The sequence below is a fragment of the Coenobita brevimanus genome, chromosome 51, assembly GCF_032717465.1.
Source record: "Coenobita brevimanus isolate Jiangsu-jjx chromosome 51, ASM3271746v2, whole genome shotgun sequence".
Taxonomy (NCBI): domain Eukaryota; kingdom Metazoa; phylum Arthropoda; class Malacostraca; order Decapoda; family Coenobitidae; genus Coenobita; species Coenobita brevimanus.
Window position 1 is genome coordinate 26,395,134 of NC_137004.1, and position 18,026 is coordinate 26,413,159.

General features: G+C 43.4%; 1 protein-coding gene and 1 non-coding gene across 2 annotated transcripts in view; both read right to left on the reverse strand.

Moving 5' to 3' along the window:
- Positions 1-18,026, reverse strand: part of LOC145400192 (bridge-like lipid transfer protein family member 3B) — a 265,439-nt gene that overhangs the window by 76,009 nt on the left and 171,404 nt on the right. The window contains exon 15 of the mRNA XM_080272706.1: positions 9,107-10,548. Coding sequence (XP_080128832.1) covers positions 9,107-10,548 — 1,442 coding nt within the window. The remainder of the gene's footprint in view (positions 1-9,106; positions 10,549-18,026) is intronic.
- On the reverse strand, positions 11,899-12,017 carry LOC145400317 (5S ribosomal RNA). The gene has a single exon (XR_013897424.1). It is a non-coding gene; the product is annotated as a 5S ribosomal RNA (ribosomal RNA).

Here is an 18,026-nt window from a genome sequence, read left to right on the forward strand (position 1 = left end):
CAGGTAGCAGACAGAACCTGAAATACTATCCATTTTTTTTTTTTTTTTTTTTTTTTTGTGTGTGTGTGTGTGTGTGTGTGTGTGCTCGACTCTGGGCATAGGCTTCTCAGCCTGCTCCCAAGGCCCAGTAGTCCTCCTACATATCGTACACCTCTACATGTCACCACTTCGGCGCTATCTATCTATTGCCAGATGCCTCAATCCCGTACGGGGTGACCACAAACAAACTGCCTCCACATCGCCCTGTCCCCCGCCATTTCACTGCCCTGCTCCCAACTCACACCCCCCTCTCTCATGTATCTCTCCACCCTATCCCTCCATTTCATCCTTGGCCTCCCCCTCCCTCTCCCCCTTTCCACCTCACTCACTTACACTCTCCTCATCAGTCTCTCACCCTCCATCCTCTCCACATGTCCAAACCACCTCAGTGTGTTCCTCCTAACGCTTCCTATTACATCCACCCCACAATGCTCCTTTATATCCTCATTTGTCAGCCTCTCTCTCCATGTGACTCCACAGGCTCCTCTTAAATAACTCATTTCCACTGCTCTCACTCTTGACTTGTATTCTTCCAACAACGTCCAAGCTTCACTTCCATACGTTAGAGTTGGTATCACAATACTGTCATGTAGTAATTTTTTCACTTCCATGCTCACTTCCCTGTTTCTTATCACTGTTTTCAAGGAACCAGCAAACTTTCTTCCCTGCTGTACCCTTTCAAGCACTTCACCCCCCAAACTTCCATCCTTACCCATCACACTATCCAAGTACTTAAACGTACTCGCATTTTCCATTTCCTCACCACCCAACATCACTGCACATTCACTGACTTCACTTCTCTCAAAGACCATCACTTCACTCTTCCCTACATTCACCTTTAGATTCTGTTTCTTACACACTCTCCCAAACTCATCCACCAAGCCTTGCAGCTCTCCTTCGTCTTCACTCAACAACACAGTATCATCTGCAAACAACAGTACAGGGAGTTTCCAAACACAACCTTCTCTCACCAGGGGCACTCCAACATCCACTACCCTACCTTGTACCTCTTTTATTACACCATCCATTTTTTTTTTTTTTTTTTTTTTTTTTTTTTTTTAAATAACAGAACGGAGGAAGGAAAAACAAATGGAGAAAAAAAAACAATCCATACACCAGATTACTGGTGTCCTCTGTTCATAAAATATCTGTAAAAGTTAGACTTGAACAGTTGTAGGTTGAAATTTGGAGGAAAACAACTCAGGGGAAGCGAGTTCCAGAGAGATGCAGTTCGGGGAATGAAAGAATTCAGATAGGCAGAAGTTCTGCAATATGGTTGAGTGACATTCCAGTCATGAGCGCTACCAGATGCCCGTGTAGCACGAGGGAAGGCATGGAGAAGTGGCACCATGGACGCAACTTCGTCTGAGCATTTGCCAAAAAAATATCTGTAAAATAATGCAAGGGAGGCAACACTCCTTCTTACTTGCAGGGGAGGTGGTTTATATGTAATGGCAGGGTTGTTAATGATTCTAACAGCTTTATTCTGAATTTTGTCTAGTTGTCTTAATGCAACCTCTCCACAACCATTCCACAAGGGTGAGCAATATTCAAGCTGAGAGCGCACATGACTCTTATAAATTATAGCTAACTGCTCATCGGCGAAGAAGTTACGGACTCTGTACAATAATCCAAGTTTCTTTGAGGCGGTTTTAGCAAGTGATCTGACATGAGAGGTCCAGCTGAGGGCACTGTTAAGTGAGACACCAAGAATTTCAATACTTTTGGAGATGGGAACATTAGTAGCACTGAAGGTAATGTACGAATCTGGCAATATCTGTCTATTAGTAAACTGTATATATTTAGTTTTACTACAATTAAAAGAGACAAGGTTGTTTTGTCCCCATTCACTGATTGTAGATAGATCTTGATTTATGGAGATGGCTGCATTGAGTTGAGAGGTAGAGATATTAGACTTTGTAAATGGATGTCTGAGTGTGAATGAACTATGTAGTGTTGAGTCATCTGCATATGAGTGAATGGGATTGTGAGTGACAGATAAGAGATCATTAATATGAACCAGAAATAGGGTTGGCGCCAGAACTGATCCCTGCGGCACGCCGGCGTTAATTGAGTGGAAATTCGAATATACATCATCTACTTTTACTCTTATTTTCCTGTCACTAAGATAAGAAGAAATCAAAGGAACAAAAGACGTTAGTCCATAGCAAGGGAGTTTGGACAGCAGGGAACGGTGCCATACTCTGTCGAAAGCTTTAGAGATATCAAGGGCTACTGCATGAGTTTCTCCAAAAAGATCAATTGATTGATGGATGGTATGAGTTAAGAGATTGAGTATGTCAACGGTGGATCTTTCGTGACGAAAACCGTATTGTCTATCATTAATTAATTTGTTGGATTCAAGATGTTTAACAATATGCTTATTAATTAAAGTTTCAAATACCTTACCAAGAGAAGATGTGATAGCTATTGGTCTGTAATTGAACAACCATGGAGACATGACACATCCCAGTTTCAACCCAACCTCCAAAGAGAAAAATTCACTCAGTTCATCATCCAAACGCACTGCAGCCTTAGTACCATCATACATACTCTTCACAGCATTCAACAATTTCCCATCTACTCCATATATTCTTAATACTTTCCACAATCCTTGTCTATCCATCCTGTCATATGCTTTCTCCAAATCCATGAAAGCCGCATACAACTTCTTTCCCTTACGTTTTCGTTTTCGTTTTCAAAGGCTCCAACATGCTTGAATTTGTCGGCCTTGGTCACCTAATGGCGGCTCTCCACGCTGCACGATCCACTGCAGCCTCCCTGTTCAGTTCCTTAACCCTGAGGTCACACTTAATGACCTCGTGCCATGTCTTTCTCGGTCTACCCCTCATAACCCCACCCCCAATATTAACACTTCTCACCTTCCTCACCCAATTATTATTCCCCATCCTCTCCACATGTCCAAACCATCTCAATCTACCTCTCCTCATCACAACACCAATACACTCCAGTCCCATCCTCCCTCTCAACTCTTCCATCGTAAACCCAGCCCCTCCAGGCCTTGGATGCAGGGACGCACTGCACATCCACCTAATCACTGTCATCTCTGTACGTCCAAGCCGGCAAATATCTTCCTCCTTCACTGCCCAGGTCTCACTACCATACAGCATTACACTCCTAACACATGCTGCATATAAAGACCCCTTAGCATGTAGGGAGAGTCCTCTCAATGTCAGGAGAGGCAAGAGCTCCCTGAACTTCTTCCAACCACTTCTCACCCTAGCCACAGAGCTAGCTCCAGCCCCACCTCCAGCACACAACATGTCTCCTTAATAACAAAACTCTTCCACACACTCAAGAGATTCACCAGCAAGTTCAATCCTTTCATGTCTGACAATCTCCACCTGCTCACCCCAGCACGCCGTACACATAAAATCAGCATTATCTCGCAGACTACCTCTGATACCACTACATCTCTTATGCACCCATTTATCACACACACCGCACAAGATGGAATTACTTCCAACGCCCTTGTGGCAAACTACACATGGCCACTCTCCCTCGTCTTTGACAGTACCGCCACGAACCCTAGATATCATAACTTTTGTTTTATCTGCAATTACCCTTAAACCCTTGTGCCCCATACCATCTCTCCACTTCCTAAACCTATCCTTCGCCTCTCTTTCGTTCTCTGCAATCAACACCAAATCATCAGCATACAACAACTCCCACGGGAGTCCGTTTCTAAAGTCACGTGAAAGGGCTTCAAGTACCATGATAAACAACATGGGACTCAAGACTGACCCCTGATGCACACCAACATTCACGGAAAACTCATCACTCAAATCTCCATTCACTCTTACCTGGGTGTGAGCACCCACATACATAGCCATAACCACCCTAACCAGCCACTCCTCCAAGCCAAGCTTTCTCATTGCCCACTTCACCACCTCTCTAGGGACTCTGTCAAAGGCCTTTTCCAAGCCAACAAAAACAAAATAATGATCCCTTCTCCTACCAATATATTTTTCCTGAAGCTGTCGAACAATGAATATAGCATCAGTGGTCCCCCTGCCTGGCATAAACCCAAACTGCATCTCATCAATATTCACTCTATCTCTAATCATACCTTCTAAAACTCTCTCCATTACCTTCGTTATCTGATCTAAAAGCTTTATACCTCTATAATTTCCTCTTTCCAGAGCATCACCCTTCCCTTTATACACATTTACAATTACACTCTTCAGCCAATCATCTGGGACAACACACTCATAAATAATCCTATTAATCAGGTCAGTGACTAAACTCACCCCTATTTCGCCTGAGGCCTTCAACATTTCGGCAGTCAACCCAGACACACCAGCTGCCTTCCTCACCCTCATCCTGCCTATTGCCTCACTCACAGTAGCAGTATCAATGAAAGGCCAAGGGCCAGACACTGGATCTGCTGGCTCCAAACCTTCCCTGTCCCAGTCAAACTCCTCATTCAACAACCGGTTATAATGCTCTCTCCATGCATCTTTAATATCCTCACTGTTCACCACTATCATTCCTTCATCATTCTTCACACACTGCTCACCTATAATATCCCGATTATCCCTCTTCACTTGACCTGTCACCCTAAATATATTTTTCCTTTCCCCAGGATTTAAGTTATCAAGTAACAGTCTTCTGTGACTCAGACTTTGCCCTGTATACCTCTCTTCTAGCCCTACACTTGGCAGCCAAATATTCCTCTTTGCTACCACCCTTCTTCCATTCCCAGAAAAGACTTCTTTTCTCCTTAACTGCAGCTTCTACACCCTCATCCCACCACCAAGTTATTTTATGTCTTGGTGGTCCTCTTGTCCAATCGCATGTTACATCAGTAACTCTCAAGAAATTGTTCTTGAGGGCTCTGTAGTGTTCATTAATGCCTCTGTCTACAGCTCCCTGTTCAGCCACCAGTCTCCTCAACTCGCTAAAGAAGGCATCCTTTACTACTTGGTTTTTCAGCTTCCATATTTTCCTCCTAGGTATATATGTCCTCTTTTTCATCACTTGTTCTTTAAGCACCATATCACAAATCAATAGTTTGTGCTGCTGCACACACTCCTCACTTCCTATAACTTTAACATCCCTCACTAACCTTCTATTGGCCCTCCTAACCAGAAAACAATCTATCTGACTGCTATTTCCCCCAGACTCATACATAATTAACCTACTGTCTCTTTTCCTAAAATATGTGTTGCACACAATCACGTCCCTTGCCTCCCCAAACTCGAGTATCCTTTCCCCTTCTGCATTCCTTAGACCATACGCACATCCCCCATGCACTCCTTCATAACCTTGTGCTGCTTCACCTACATGACCATTTAAGTCCCCTCCCAAAATCACTATCTCATCATCCCGCATACCACCCACTACACGTATTAAATCATCCCAAAATCTATCTTTCTCTGCTTCATCCAATCCTGCCTGTGGAGCATATGCCGATATAATCGCAGCTATCTTTCTACCCAACAGAATTTTCACTACCAATATCCTACCGCTTACTCTCAAAACATTCATAACATATTCCACCCATTTCTCCGCAACCATCACACCAACACCTCAATATCCGTCTGTCCCCCCCTGCCAAAACAACTTATAGCAACAGTCCTTCCCAGCAATCTTTCTGGCTGATCCACCCTTGTACCGGACTTCCTGCAAACACGCCACATCCACCCACCTCCTGCAGAATGCCTCAATGACTGCCCCCGCTCTTCCCCTGAAACTTCCCACATTCCATGAACCCACCCTCATCCCCATGGATGATTTACTGTCCTCAGGCTTGCTTTGAAACTTATTTTGTTTTGTCATCTTCAGTTTCTCTAGAAACTTTTCCACTAAAGATCTAAGAATGTATATCTGATCTATACAACCTCTTCCCTTCTTAAAGCCTCCTTGTTCTTCTCCAACTAATTCCTCTGTTATTTCCCTAACTCTGTCAGTAAGTATCCTACCATACACTTTTCCTACTATCCTAAGAAGACAAATGCCCCTGTGATTACCACACACTTCTTTTTCCCTTTCTCCTTTGTACAAGGGAATAATTATACCTGACTTCCAATCCTCCAGGACTCTACTTTCCTCCCAGGCCAATCTGCACGTCTTCCACATCCATTCTACTACTATCTCTCCCCCATGCTTCAACATTTCACCACACACTCCATCAATTCCTGGGGCTTTCCCCAATTTAACTTTCTCCATTGCTTCCACAACTTCTATCCTACTGATTTCTTCCTGTCTTCTCACCTTCCTCCTTCTCCCAGCCATTCCCCAGCCACTTATACTCGCATCACTTCCATCCTCTACGTTGAACAATTCCTTAAAGTGTTCTCTTCATCTGCTCACTTTTTCTCCCTTCTCCACTTGTAATCTACCATTTTTATCTTTCACTCCCCTGCTAACTTCACTTCCACCCTGTCTTACTCTCTTCACCTCTTTCCAGAACATTTTCTTACAGTCCCTCCACTTTACACTCAAATTCCTTCCAAGTTCCTCATCCACTCTCTTCTTACTCTCTCTTACTAATCTTTTTACCTCTCTCTTTCTTTCTACATATAACTCTCTCTTCCGTCTCTCAACATCTTCCACGCCCCTATTTCTCATCCATTCATTGTATGCTTTCTTCTTTTGTGCCACAGCCTGTCTCACCTCTTCATTCCACCACGCTGTTCCTTGCACCCCCCTCCGTCTTCTCTTCATTCCACACACCACATCACATGCTGCACATATTTCTTCTGTGAATATCCTGCACACACCTTCCACGTCCCCCATCTGCTCCAATTCATATTTGCCCAATCGTTCCTCCACTTACTCACAAAGTATGTGAGTAAACAAAACCAGCCACACTGAGTATTAAGAGGGATGAGTTTTCAGGAAAAATCCATCCAAATGATGCCTTAAATCAGTACCATCATTAAAACTACTTAACCGTATTCAGAAACTTTCTATCTATACCATGCAAACGTAAACTCTTCCATAATCCTTCTCCATTTGCTTGGTCACTTTTTTTTTTTTTTTTTAAATCCATAAATACTATAAACACCTTAATGTATTTTTCACAGGCTTTCTGTATGTGCCTCACTGCAAATATTTGTTCCATACACATTTCATCACTCGTAAAACCAAGCATTCTAATGTATTTCTTACCTTTTCTTTAATTTTCTTATACACTACCTTTCCTACAATACTAAAATAGCTTTATGATAATTTTTGCAATCACTTTGATCAACTTTACTTTATATAAAAGCACAATCATAGCCTACATCCATTCTGCTGGTACAATTCCACTTATCCAGGATTTCTTGCAAATTTTTCAACAAATTTTTCATTCAATTTTTTCTTTCCTTCCATCCATCCATCCATCATCCAATCCAGTACAGCATTATTAGGAGTGCCTGGGACTTGGCTAGGCTACTTAGACTTTTAAGGCAAGAGTGACCATTTGCATACCCATGAGTGTCATTATGTCAGCAATGAAGCTCAACTATCCCTTGGAGGCAGAGCCTTATGGGAAACATCTGATGCAGCAACGTAACTCAGTAGGTCACAATGCGTCTAATAAACTGCATGAGGGCAATGGGGCTCATACTTATCAATAAAAAGCATAAAAGCCAATCTGTCTTCTCATTACACTAATTTACCAAGAAGCAGTGCCAAGGCACAGTGAACCCATCCCCGGCAGTCATTTTAGTGCTGATGTATAAAAACAACAGGATATCCAGTCAAAGATGTCACATATCAAATATGGGGTAAATTGGGTGAAAATTGACAATATTATGCCCATTTGAAATTTTAAGTCTGACCCATCTGACACTGACCCCTATACTGCTACCTGAGGGGTGGCCCCCATGATGTAATGATGCATGTTACAGGACACAGATTTGAAAGATGCACCTTTAGGTTTTGGTTTCACGTCAATATGACGAATTTGTGGGGAGTTATGGCGAAAAACGATTTTTACCTGTCCCCCCCCTTTCTTTTTTTTGTCCTACAGTCTGGACCTTGGCCCAATTTGGCCCCAAATTTAATCAGATGATCAAATCATTGCCCGTCATCCCTGTAATTTTACTGAAAATCGTAAAAGTAGTTTTCACGTAAAAGTTAACAGACAGACAGACAAACAAACAAACAGACAGACAAGCCGAATGAAAACAATACTCGTCCTCGAGCCCCTACGGGGTGGGGACAGGTAATTATCTCCGTATACACCACATCAACATGTGATGCCTTCCCATTATTAAACCACTGTACAGCATAGTTCACTTGTTTAAACATCACATTTTCTGGCAGCAAATTCCTTCTCTCCACACCATCAAACCCCATCATGTTTATTACTGTTCAGCTCTCATCATTGCCTTTCATCAGCCTGAAAAATATTCTTTCCAAATGCTCCTTACTCCTCTTTCATATGTTAGTATTCTTCCACCCTCATCCTTAACACTTTCACATTTATTTCCACCCTTAATTCTCCATTTTTACACCTACTGTACTTCCATATTATTTTCCTGTTCTCGGTACAACTGATATTGCTTGTATCCATCCATCCATCATCTACTCCTGTATTGCCCCATGAGGAGTGTAGGGGACCAGGGTTGGGCAAGTTGGTCATGACATTTAAGATGAGAGTGGCCAGCCTCACTCATCCCTGAGCAGCATTATGTGAGCAATAAACCCCAACCACCCGTTGGATAGAAACCTGTACAGGCTCCATCCAGTTGGAGTGCCTTAATTACATACTACCACCAGGCACCATAATTTAGTTATATGGTTACCACCCAGCGAGTAAATGGTTTCCTGGTGTACAAGAAATCATTTGGCTTGTCACTCAGTGTCAGAAGAGGAAGGGGGGAAGGAAGAGAGGAAAGGGCAGTCACCGGAGAGCAGCACTATATTGAGCGAGTGGATGGCGAATGCCCCCACCTAACATACAAGCCACAAGTAAACAATCTACTGCCCAAACAGATTACCAATTCTAAACAAAGCAGCAGATATTTTTATAAGATCTCAAGATATCATGGCTCATTACCACCATTCCACATTATATTAATGTTCTAGGAGTTACAAAAAAATAACTTACCGGATCTCTTCTCCTGAAGGAGCTGGTAATGTCTGACATCTCACTTGGAGTAGGTTCTTCAAACACCTCTGAAGCCATCTCTACAGATGCTGAAGATGTGGCATGTTTGTGATCCATCCTGAAAAGTGCATCAATGCCTCCCAAGCCAGTGTCTGGCCGGTCCTGTTCCATGTTGATTAAAACAAAATTGTCACTGTCTGAGCTGAGGTCACTACGAACAGAGAGTGTGTCACTGGCATCCTCAGGACTGGTCTTGACTGCAGATTCTAGAGTGGACATGAGGTTAGTAAAGCCACTGGTTAGACCCTTCCTCATGGTGGAGAACCCAGCATTTATGTTGCCATGTAGATTTAGGTGTACTGTCCCAGGGCCATTAAAACCCCCAGCCTCCCCTGGCTCCTCCTGGCGGTGATGATGGGTAGTATGGGGAAGGTTGGTCAAACTACTTGACAGCTGCCGACCCACTGCATTCTTTACTGCTGCTGAAGGAGACTGATTCACGCCACGACGTGTGGATGGAGAGTGCCGAGCAACTGGAGACTGGCAGATGGTGCCATTAGCAGTCGCTTGGGTTGGGCAAGGAGCTGGGGATGGTTGTGGAGATATTAGCTGATCTACACTATATGACTTGGTTATATCTGGGGTTGATGCGGCAGCAGCAGCCTCTGCCTCCGCCAAACGCTGAATGATGGAGTGTTCTGAAGCAGAATTGCGTACTTCACACCCAGGTGACCCTAGATCCTGCAGGTCTGCAGTGGAGGATGAATCAGGCAGGAAGCTTTCTCCATCACCTGTTACAGAGTCCTTTCCTAATTGCGGAGGAGGCATCACAAGGGATATATCCACCTGAGGTATCACTGCTGACACCACCAGGGTGTCCCCTAGTGCCCCAGGGGAAAGTGGAATCCCTGGCAGGCTAGAATGAGTAAGGATGGCGATTGTGTCATAAGTGAGAAACGTGGTGAGTTCTGTGACTGCATCCAGCTGTCGTAACAAGAACAGGTACTGAAAATGGTTAAGTTGCACACTCACTAAACTTGGCACATGGCAAAACACATGAACTGCTGCCTCAGGATCACTCATCTTCTCATCTCTGGCCTTTCTTCCTCCTCTGCAAAAACCTTCACTCCCCTGCAGTCCACTTCTGGCACTTTTTAAATTCTGACTACTATCCTGCACTGCTTCTGACCCCCTGGAAACTGCTTCTAATTGACTAGATCTAGGTCTGACATAGACCCAAAGGGAGACAGGGAAGGCATCAACAAAAGGGACGGGGCGTGAACGTGCTGCTGGGACTCCAAGGAACTCCACCCACACAGGCTCACAGTGAAGAAAGAGTACATCCCTCGCTTGAGTCCAAAGTGAATCCCGTTTCATGCTGGCAATGGCTTGATAAACTGACCCAGATTCCACCAGTGGGGTACTACGCACATTGTCCTCACCTGAAAGGAAACAAATAGCACAATCAAGTTTATGAACATCACATCATGAATGCTGGATTATTCATAATCACAGCACAAAGACATAATGATGAAAATAAAATACATTTCCACAGTACTAAACAGTCAGTTTTCATTCAAGTGCTTTTGGCACTTGGTTTAGCTTCCAATTCATAGAAAACATAAGTTGCTCAATATTATGATTCCTTAACCCTTCTGCAGCAAAAGGCAGGACTCCCTGCTCTGATGTTTATCGGTGGTAAGGGTGACACACAAGTCAATTCCACTGCAAGTAAAAAACATTCTTTTTAGGGCACTGGGTGGCCCAGAGATTGCCAATCCCATAAACAGAACCATCTGTCACATGCTACCATCAATTGAGTGCCAAGGCAACTAACCTATCAGCTGGTGTGGCCATCACTCTATCATGCAGAAAGGTAAGCAGCTGCATGATTTCTCCTTTTTTTATTCTTTTTTTATTCTTATGCATTTCAGTTTTGGTGCTGTTACATGACATATGTATTACCAATAGCTAAAGAATGTTACAAAAAAAAAAAATGCTGCTCAAATATAAGCCCACTGGCAATGTTTGTGTACTCCACAACTATTTTGATAAACACAGGATATTTAGCATTACTATTACATATATACACCAAAAATTTTCAGCTAGAGAATGTGGTGAAAGTTTTTGGCGCATCAGATGGAGCCAGGATTCTGGGGGTTTGAATGATGAGTGAATGGTAGCAAGGCCCACTGGAGTGGACAAACTTGGCTGTCTGAACACTGCTACTCCTCAGCCTGCCCTAAGGTGGGAAAGGAGGTTCAGATGATGATAATGATATATATTTGGGGGAGGCGGTGGCTCAATCGGTAGAGAGGTGGCCTGCAGTCCCACCGGACCCAGGTTTGAATCCCGGCTGGGGTAGGGAACAGTTTAAGGATTTGAATTTCATTAAATCAGGCTTTACTGATCTACCAGAAGACCCGCCGACATGTCATAAAAATACCCCCGCTAATACCAATACACCAGTCCTGTATGAGACAGCCCTAGCATGTATTTGATATGGATGGTGGGTGTTAGCGCCGAAGTGGTGACATGTAGAGGTGTATGGTATGTAGGAGGACTGCTGGGCCTTGATAGCAAGCTGTGAAGCCTATGCCCAGAGTCGGACACATAAAAATATATATATATATATATATATATATATATATATATATATTTTATATATATATATATCCATCCATCCATTGCCAGACGCCATGTATCCCAAACGGGGTGGTCAAGGGCTTAGAGTTAATTGTTTTACAGGGAGGGGCACTAATCCTCCACCAACCCCACTTGACACGTAGGGATGCCAACAGCATCTGGTGTTCCCAGGCGGTCACCCATCCAAGTACTAACCAGACCCAACGTTGCTTAACTTCGCTGATCGGACGGGAAGCGGTGTACTCAACGTGGCATGGCTATATATATATATATATATATATAGTGGACTTGCCTACTGCGTGAGCTCAGCGTGCCCAAATTGCAATATGTGCAAGTGACCAAAAATCATACCCAAAAACTTTGAATGCGCGAGTTTACCTCACAGAACGTGAAGCAGAGAGAAGGAGTGGCTCAAAAACGCCATTTTTCATTAATATGCGACCCCCCACACACACACACAACGCGCCAATAGTGACCTAGAGGCTCGTGGGGACAGTAAGATCTCGCCAATAACAACTTCGACAATAACATTTTCGGCAATAACAGTAAGTTAGAATAGATACCCAGTTTCTATAATGATGAAGGCTATTTCGTGAATACCAAGTTGTTATACTGCCAATACATGACAAGATGAGGAATGAAACAGACAAGCAAGAAGAGATGAAGGAAATTGCCTAAAATGTGAGCAGTAGCAAGAAGGAGAGGGAAGATCCTCCCCTCACCACCTCTCCTGACTCTTCGCTGCCATCCCCTCCTCCTCCACTGACCCACCTGACTCACCAGCCACCTTCCCCTCCACCTCGACAGCCCCACCTGACTCACCTGCTTCACCTGGCATACCTGCAACCCCCACCATAATGACTTGCTGCATTCTGGAAGAAATGTAACATTCGACAGGCAGTAAATTTCTTCGTCAAAGCCCGGAATAATACAACATTGGCAACTATTTAAACAAGTGTGGTGCAGCCGGGGTGGCAGCAGGGGAACTGTAAGTGTGTTGCCATGCCTCGGAACCCCTGCTATATAAGTCCATCAGGCCTGTTGTCTACTGTTGTTAAGGTGACTGCCCATATTTCTGTTATTGTAGCTATATCTGTAGTAAAATGTCTGAAAAATCTGACCTTTATTATGTCTCTAAGGGCCAAAAAATGCCCAGGTATGAGGGGGTACCATCCATATGTTATTTTTCCCATAAGATTATGTTTTCTCAGTGTGCAATTCCACAGTGCACGAGGATCAGGACTGCATAATCTCTCACGCACTGTGCGAGCCCACTGTATATGTATATATATATATATATATATATATATATATACTATCCTTCTTTCCTTCCATCCTCTTCTGTCTTTCTTTCTTTCAGTCTTTCCTTGTCCTTCTGCCTACGGGTAACTTTACGCTCCCTCTTCTGTCTTTCCTTCCTTCATTCTTTCCTCTTCCTTCTGTCTGTGAGTGACTCTACACTGAGTGACAAGCCAAATGGTTTCATGTACACCAGGAAACCATTTACTATGCTGGGTGGTAACCATATAACCAAATTATGGCACCTGGTGGTTTAGTGGGTAATTAAGGCGCTCCAATCGGATCGAGCCAGTGAAGGTTTATATCCAAGGGATGGTTGGGGTTATTGCTCACGTAATGCCACTCAGGGATGAGTAAGGCTGGTCACTCTCATCTTAAATGCCTGAACCAATCTGCTTAGCCCCAGGCTCCTATGCTCCTCATGGGGCAATGTAGGATTGGATGATGGATGGATGGATGGTTATATATTTTGGCTCTACTTAGTGTAACAGGAAAAGATATGGTAGGATACTTACTGACTGAATCAGGAAAATAAAAGGAATTAGTTGGAGAAGAAAAAGGACATTTTAGGAAGGGAAGAGGTTGTGTAGATCGGATATTCATTCTTAGAGCTTTAGTGGAAAAGTTTCTAGAGAAGGGAAAGAAGTTGTATGCAGACTTCATGGATTTGAAGAAAGCATATGACTGGGTGAATAGACAAGTTATGTGGAAAATATTAAGGATAAATGGAGTAAATGGGATGTTGCTCAATGATGTGATGAGTATGTACGAGGGTGCAAAGGCTGCAGTACATGTGGATAGTAAGCTAAGTTTTCTATCTGAATGTTGGATTGAAACAGGAATGTGTCATGTCCCCATGGTTGTTCCATCTATATATATATGAATGGGGTTATAAAAGAGATATACGGTAGGGCAGTGGATGTTGGAGTGACCCTAATGAGAGAGGCCAGTGTTTGAATACTCCCTGTGCTGTTGTTTGCAGATGATACTGTATTGTTAAGTGAAGACAAAGGGGAACTGCAAGGCTTGGTGAATGAGTTTGGGAGAGTGTGTAAGAAATGGAATCTAAATGTGATTGTAGGGAATAGTGAAGTTATGGTCTTTGAAAGAAATGAAGTCACTGAATTAACAGTGAGGCTGGATGTGGAGGAAATGGAAAATGTGAGTGTGATTTAGTACTTGGGTCATATGATGAGTAAGAATGGAAGTTAGGAGGTGAAGTTCTTGAAAAGGTACAACAGGGAAGAAAGGTTGCTGGTTCTTTGAAAGCTGTGATAAGGAACAGGAAAGTTAGCATGGAAGTAAAAAAGTCGCTACATGACAGTTTTGTGATACCAACTCCAACACATGGATGTGAAGCCTGGACCTTGTTGGAAGGACACAAGTCAAGAGTGAGACCAGTGGAAATGAGTTATTTGAGAGGAGCTTATGGAGTTACATGGAGAGACACACTGAAAAATGAGGAAGTGAAGGAGCACTGTGGTGTGGATGTGGATGTGACAGAAAGTGTAAGGAGAAATGCAGAGGTGGTTTGGCCATGTGGAGAGGATGGAGAGCAGGAGACTAATGAGGAGAATGTATGCGAGTGAGGTGGAGGGGGAGAGGAGGGAAGGGGAGGCTGAGGATGAGATGGAGGGATGGAGTGGAGAGGTTTATGAGAATGTGGGGTGTGAGCTGGGAGCAAGGCAGTGAAATGGCATTGTACAGGACGACATGGAGGAGATTTCTTTATGGCCACCCCTTACGGGATTGAGGCATCTGGCAACAGATAGGTAGACAGATTTTTTAGTAGTTGATGATTTGTCAATACATACCATGCTATCCTCTGATTTTCCTATGTCCCTCTTATTCACATATTAGTTGATCTGGCCAAGTGCTTTAGTATGGATTTGAATTTTGTCTGGTGAGCTGTTGTTCTAAGATTCTAAAGCCTAGTTGTTTTATACAAGTTATTTTATTACTTTTGTTATTTTCATATTCTGTACTGAAAATCATCATTAAAAAAAATGAAACAGAAGTAATTCAACTTTGCTCATGATATACAGTAGTTTTAACCAATTTTCTTAACTTTGCAGAATATTTAATGAAATTTTTCAAAAAAAGAAAATGTACCTCACCTTTTTTATGTCCTATTTGAAAATAATGTGATCCCTTGGTTACTGCACACCTGGTTATAGCAGTTTTCATTATCACTGCAACGTATCTCTAATCCTGCCATTACCATATAATTTTCAACTCAAAAACATTATTATTGCACACTGGGCTGGTTTCTGCTGACAATGCTGGTGCAGTATCTGTGGTTTCTGATGGCCTTTAACCCGTCACGTCCCGAGGTTTTCCGCACCTCCGACATCCCCCAGTCCCGAGGTATTTTTGAAAATTTTTTTTTGGGCTAAAACCTCCGTTTTTGGTGAGAAACATCGAAAATTCATAGAGAAATTGCTCACCTGAGGTTTAAAATACTCAATCCAGGTAGGAGCTCCTCCTTACCTGACTGGGTTTTCTAACATGCTGGCACCAAAGAAAACGAGTTCTATGGGAGGGTAACTATTTTATCCACTCATAAACGGTATTTATTTATTTACTTGGTACGAATTTATATGTAGTATGAGAGTATATTGGTTTTCAAGCAGTAATATAGGCATTATAAGCATTGTTTCACTCACTAACTAATCATCATTCATGGCCTTTTTTTCCCACATTACCTGATCATCATTTCTGATGGTTTCTTCCTCTAATGCTATGTAAACCTTGTCCTCCACATTGTCATCGATTGGGGAATCACTCTGGCCCTGAATGTCTTTATTGGCCAGGTCACTGGTAACAGGTGAATTGCCGAGACAATGGCGTGAGGGGGGGACGGGGGAGGTTATGAGGTGTAAGGCATTGTCCCTGCTTGGCATCTTGTAGAGGAATAGAGGAAGGTGTCCCGTGTATACATACGAAAAATCACGCGCGAAAATTAAAAATTGTGCAAATTAGGGACCTTGCAATTGCACGACGTACCAGTACGTCGCCGGGACTGGCAAATGCAAATCGTTGCAACGTACCCATACGTCGACGGGACGGGGCGGGTTAAGGAATGAAAGATGAAACCCTACTTGAGGAGTCAGTCTCAGGTGGAGACCATTAACTCTCCACCCCTAGCCTCAAAACCCCTTACCTCATGCCCATCTCAGGACTCTCTATGGTGCATTTTTTTTCCTTACTGTGCCCTCTTCATCATTTTCTATTAACCTAGCCATGCCTAATGGTGTTTCTGATACTTACCATAACAGTATTTATGTATTTAATAGGTCTAAATTTTTGTAAAAGGGAAAATTTGGGCTTGTGCTCAGGATGACTGGTACCAATTAGGGTAATTCCCATGGGTTGTTTGCTTTCATTATCACACAATTTTGTTATCAAGTGCCATGCTCAGTACCAGATATATGTGCAACAGCCAAGGGATCACTGTATACCATAAGTCCTTTATGAAAAAGCACTGGAAAGTGAGATCATATGATTTTCATTTACTGCTGGATGGTGCACCTGAGAGGAAGTACTGAGCAGGCTCCATCAGAGCACAGTTTAGGGACCAGGATGGGATGGGGCTCGGATCTGTGCCAGTAGGTACAGGGCATTGTGGTTCCCAGACTGCCACTTCCACTCAAAAGAAAGGGTCTTGAACCTGGTAGTAACACCCCATTAGGCTGCCTTATCATAGGGCAGGACAGTTACACTGCCAGTGTGCACTTGGAAGGTGTCCCTGTAGCTGTCCTGGTAGGGTGCCCCAAGGCCACGGCCACAGCTACTGGCCATGGCTGATGAGCTATGGGTCCATGATCCCCTGCCTGGACTTGGGGCTGTGTGGATGGGAGGGGCCTTTGGTCCATCTCTTCTTTTATTTACCCAACATGACAAAACAAAAAGCAAATGGAAAGGCAAGCCTATGGAAACCAAATTATCTACGGGGTTCAGCGTAGCACCATGGAATGTGGGTAGTCTGAGGGGAAGAGGGGTAGAAATGGTTGGGACTCTCAGTAGGAGGAAGGTAGATGTCTGCTGCCTACACAAAATCAGGATCAGAGGAGGGCCAGCTGGGAAAATTGTTGGGAAGGACTGAAGGTATAAGCTATTTCGCAGGGATGTGTAGATAGATGTGGTGGTGTGGGTGTGCTGGTCAAGGCAAAATGGGTAAATTGTGTCATGAATGTAACAGGAGAAAATAAAAGGATTATAGCAGTGAAAATACAGTGCTGTTTGGTAAACTCATAATTTCAATTATATTGGCATATGCACCACAGGTTGGCTTGGATGATGAAAAAAGATGGATTCTAAGATGACTTAATATGTGTGGCTGGTGGTATGGGGAATGATGAGAGTGTAGTTTTGGGTGGGGATTTAAATGGTCATATGGGTTAAGCAGCTCATGGATACAATGGGGTGTATGCAGGATACGCACATGGGCTTTTATTTGGTGACAGCATTGAAGTTTCAGTGGCCATTCAAGCACAAAATCGAACAAAAAGGCGGACGATCACGGCAAATGTAAACACTGGGCAGCCATCTCGGCTCAATCAACATACTGCGAGGGATTGTTCTAGCAAATCTGCGATCATTTCATCATCATCATCATCATCATTAGCTAGTCCAGTCTTGCCCCATGAGGAGCATAGGAGCCTGGGGCTGAGCAAGTTGGTCTTGACATTTGAGATGAGAGTGACCAGCCTCACTCAATCCCTCAGTGGCATTACGTGAGCAATAAACCCCGCCCACCCGTTGGATAGAAACTTGCACTAGCTCAATCTGGTTGGAGCACCTTAATTGCCCACTAAAGCACAAGGTGCCATAATTTGGTTATATGGTTACCACCCAGCATAGTAAATGGTTTCCTGGTGTACAGGAAACTATTTGGCTTGTCACTCAGTGTAGAGTCACCGGTAGAAAGAAGGAAGAGGAAAGAATGGAGGAAAGAAAGACAGAAGAGGAAGGA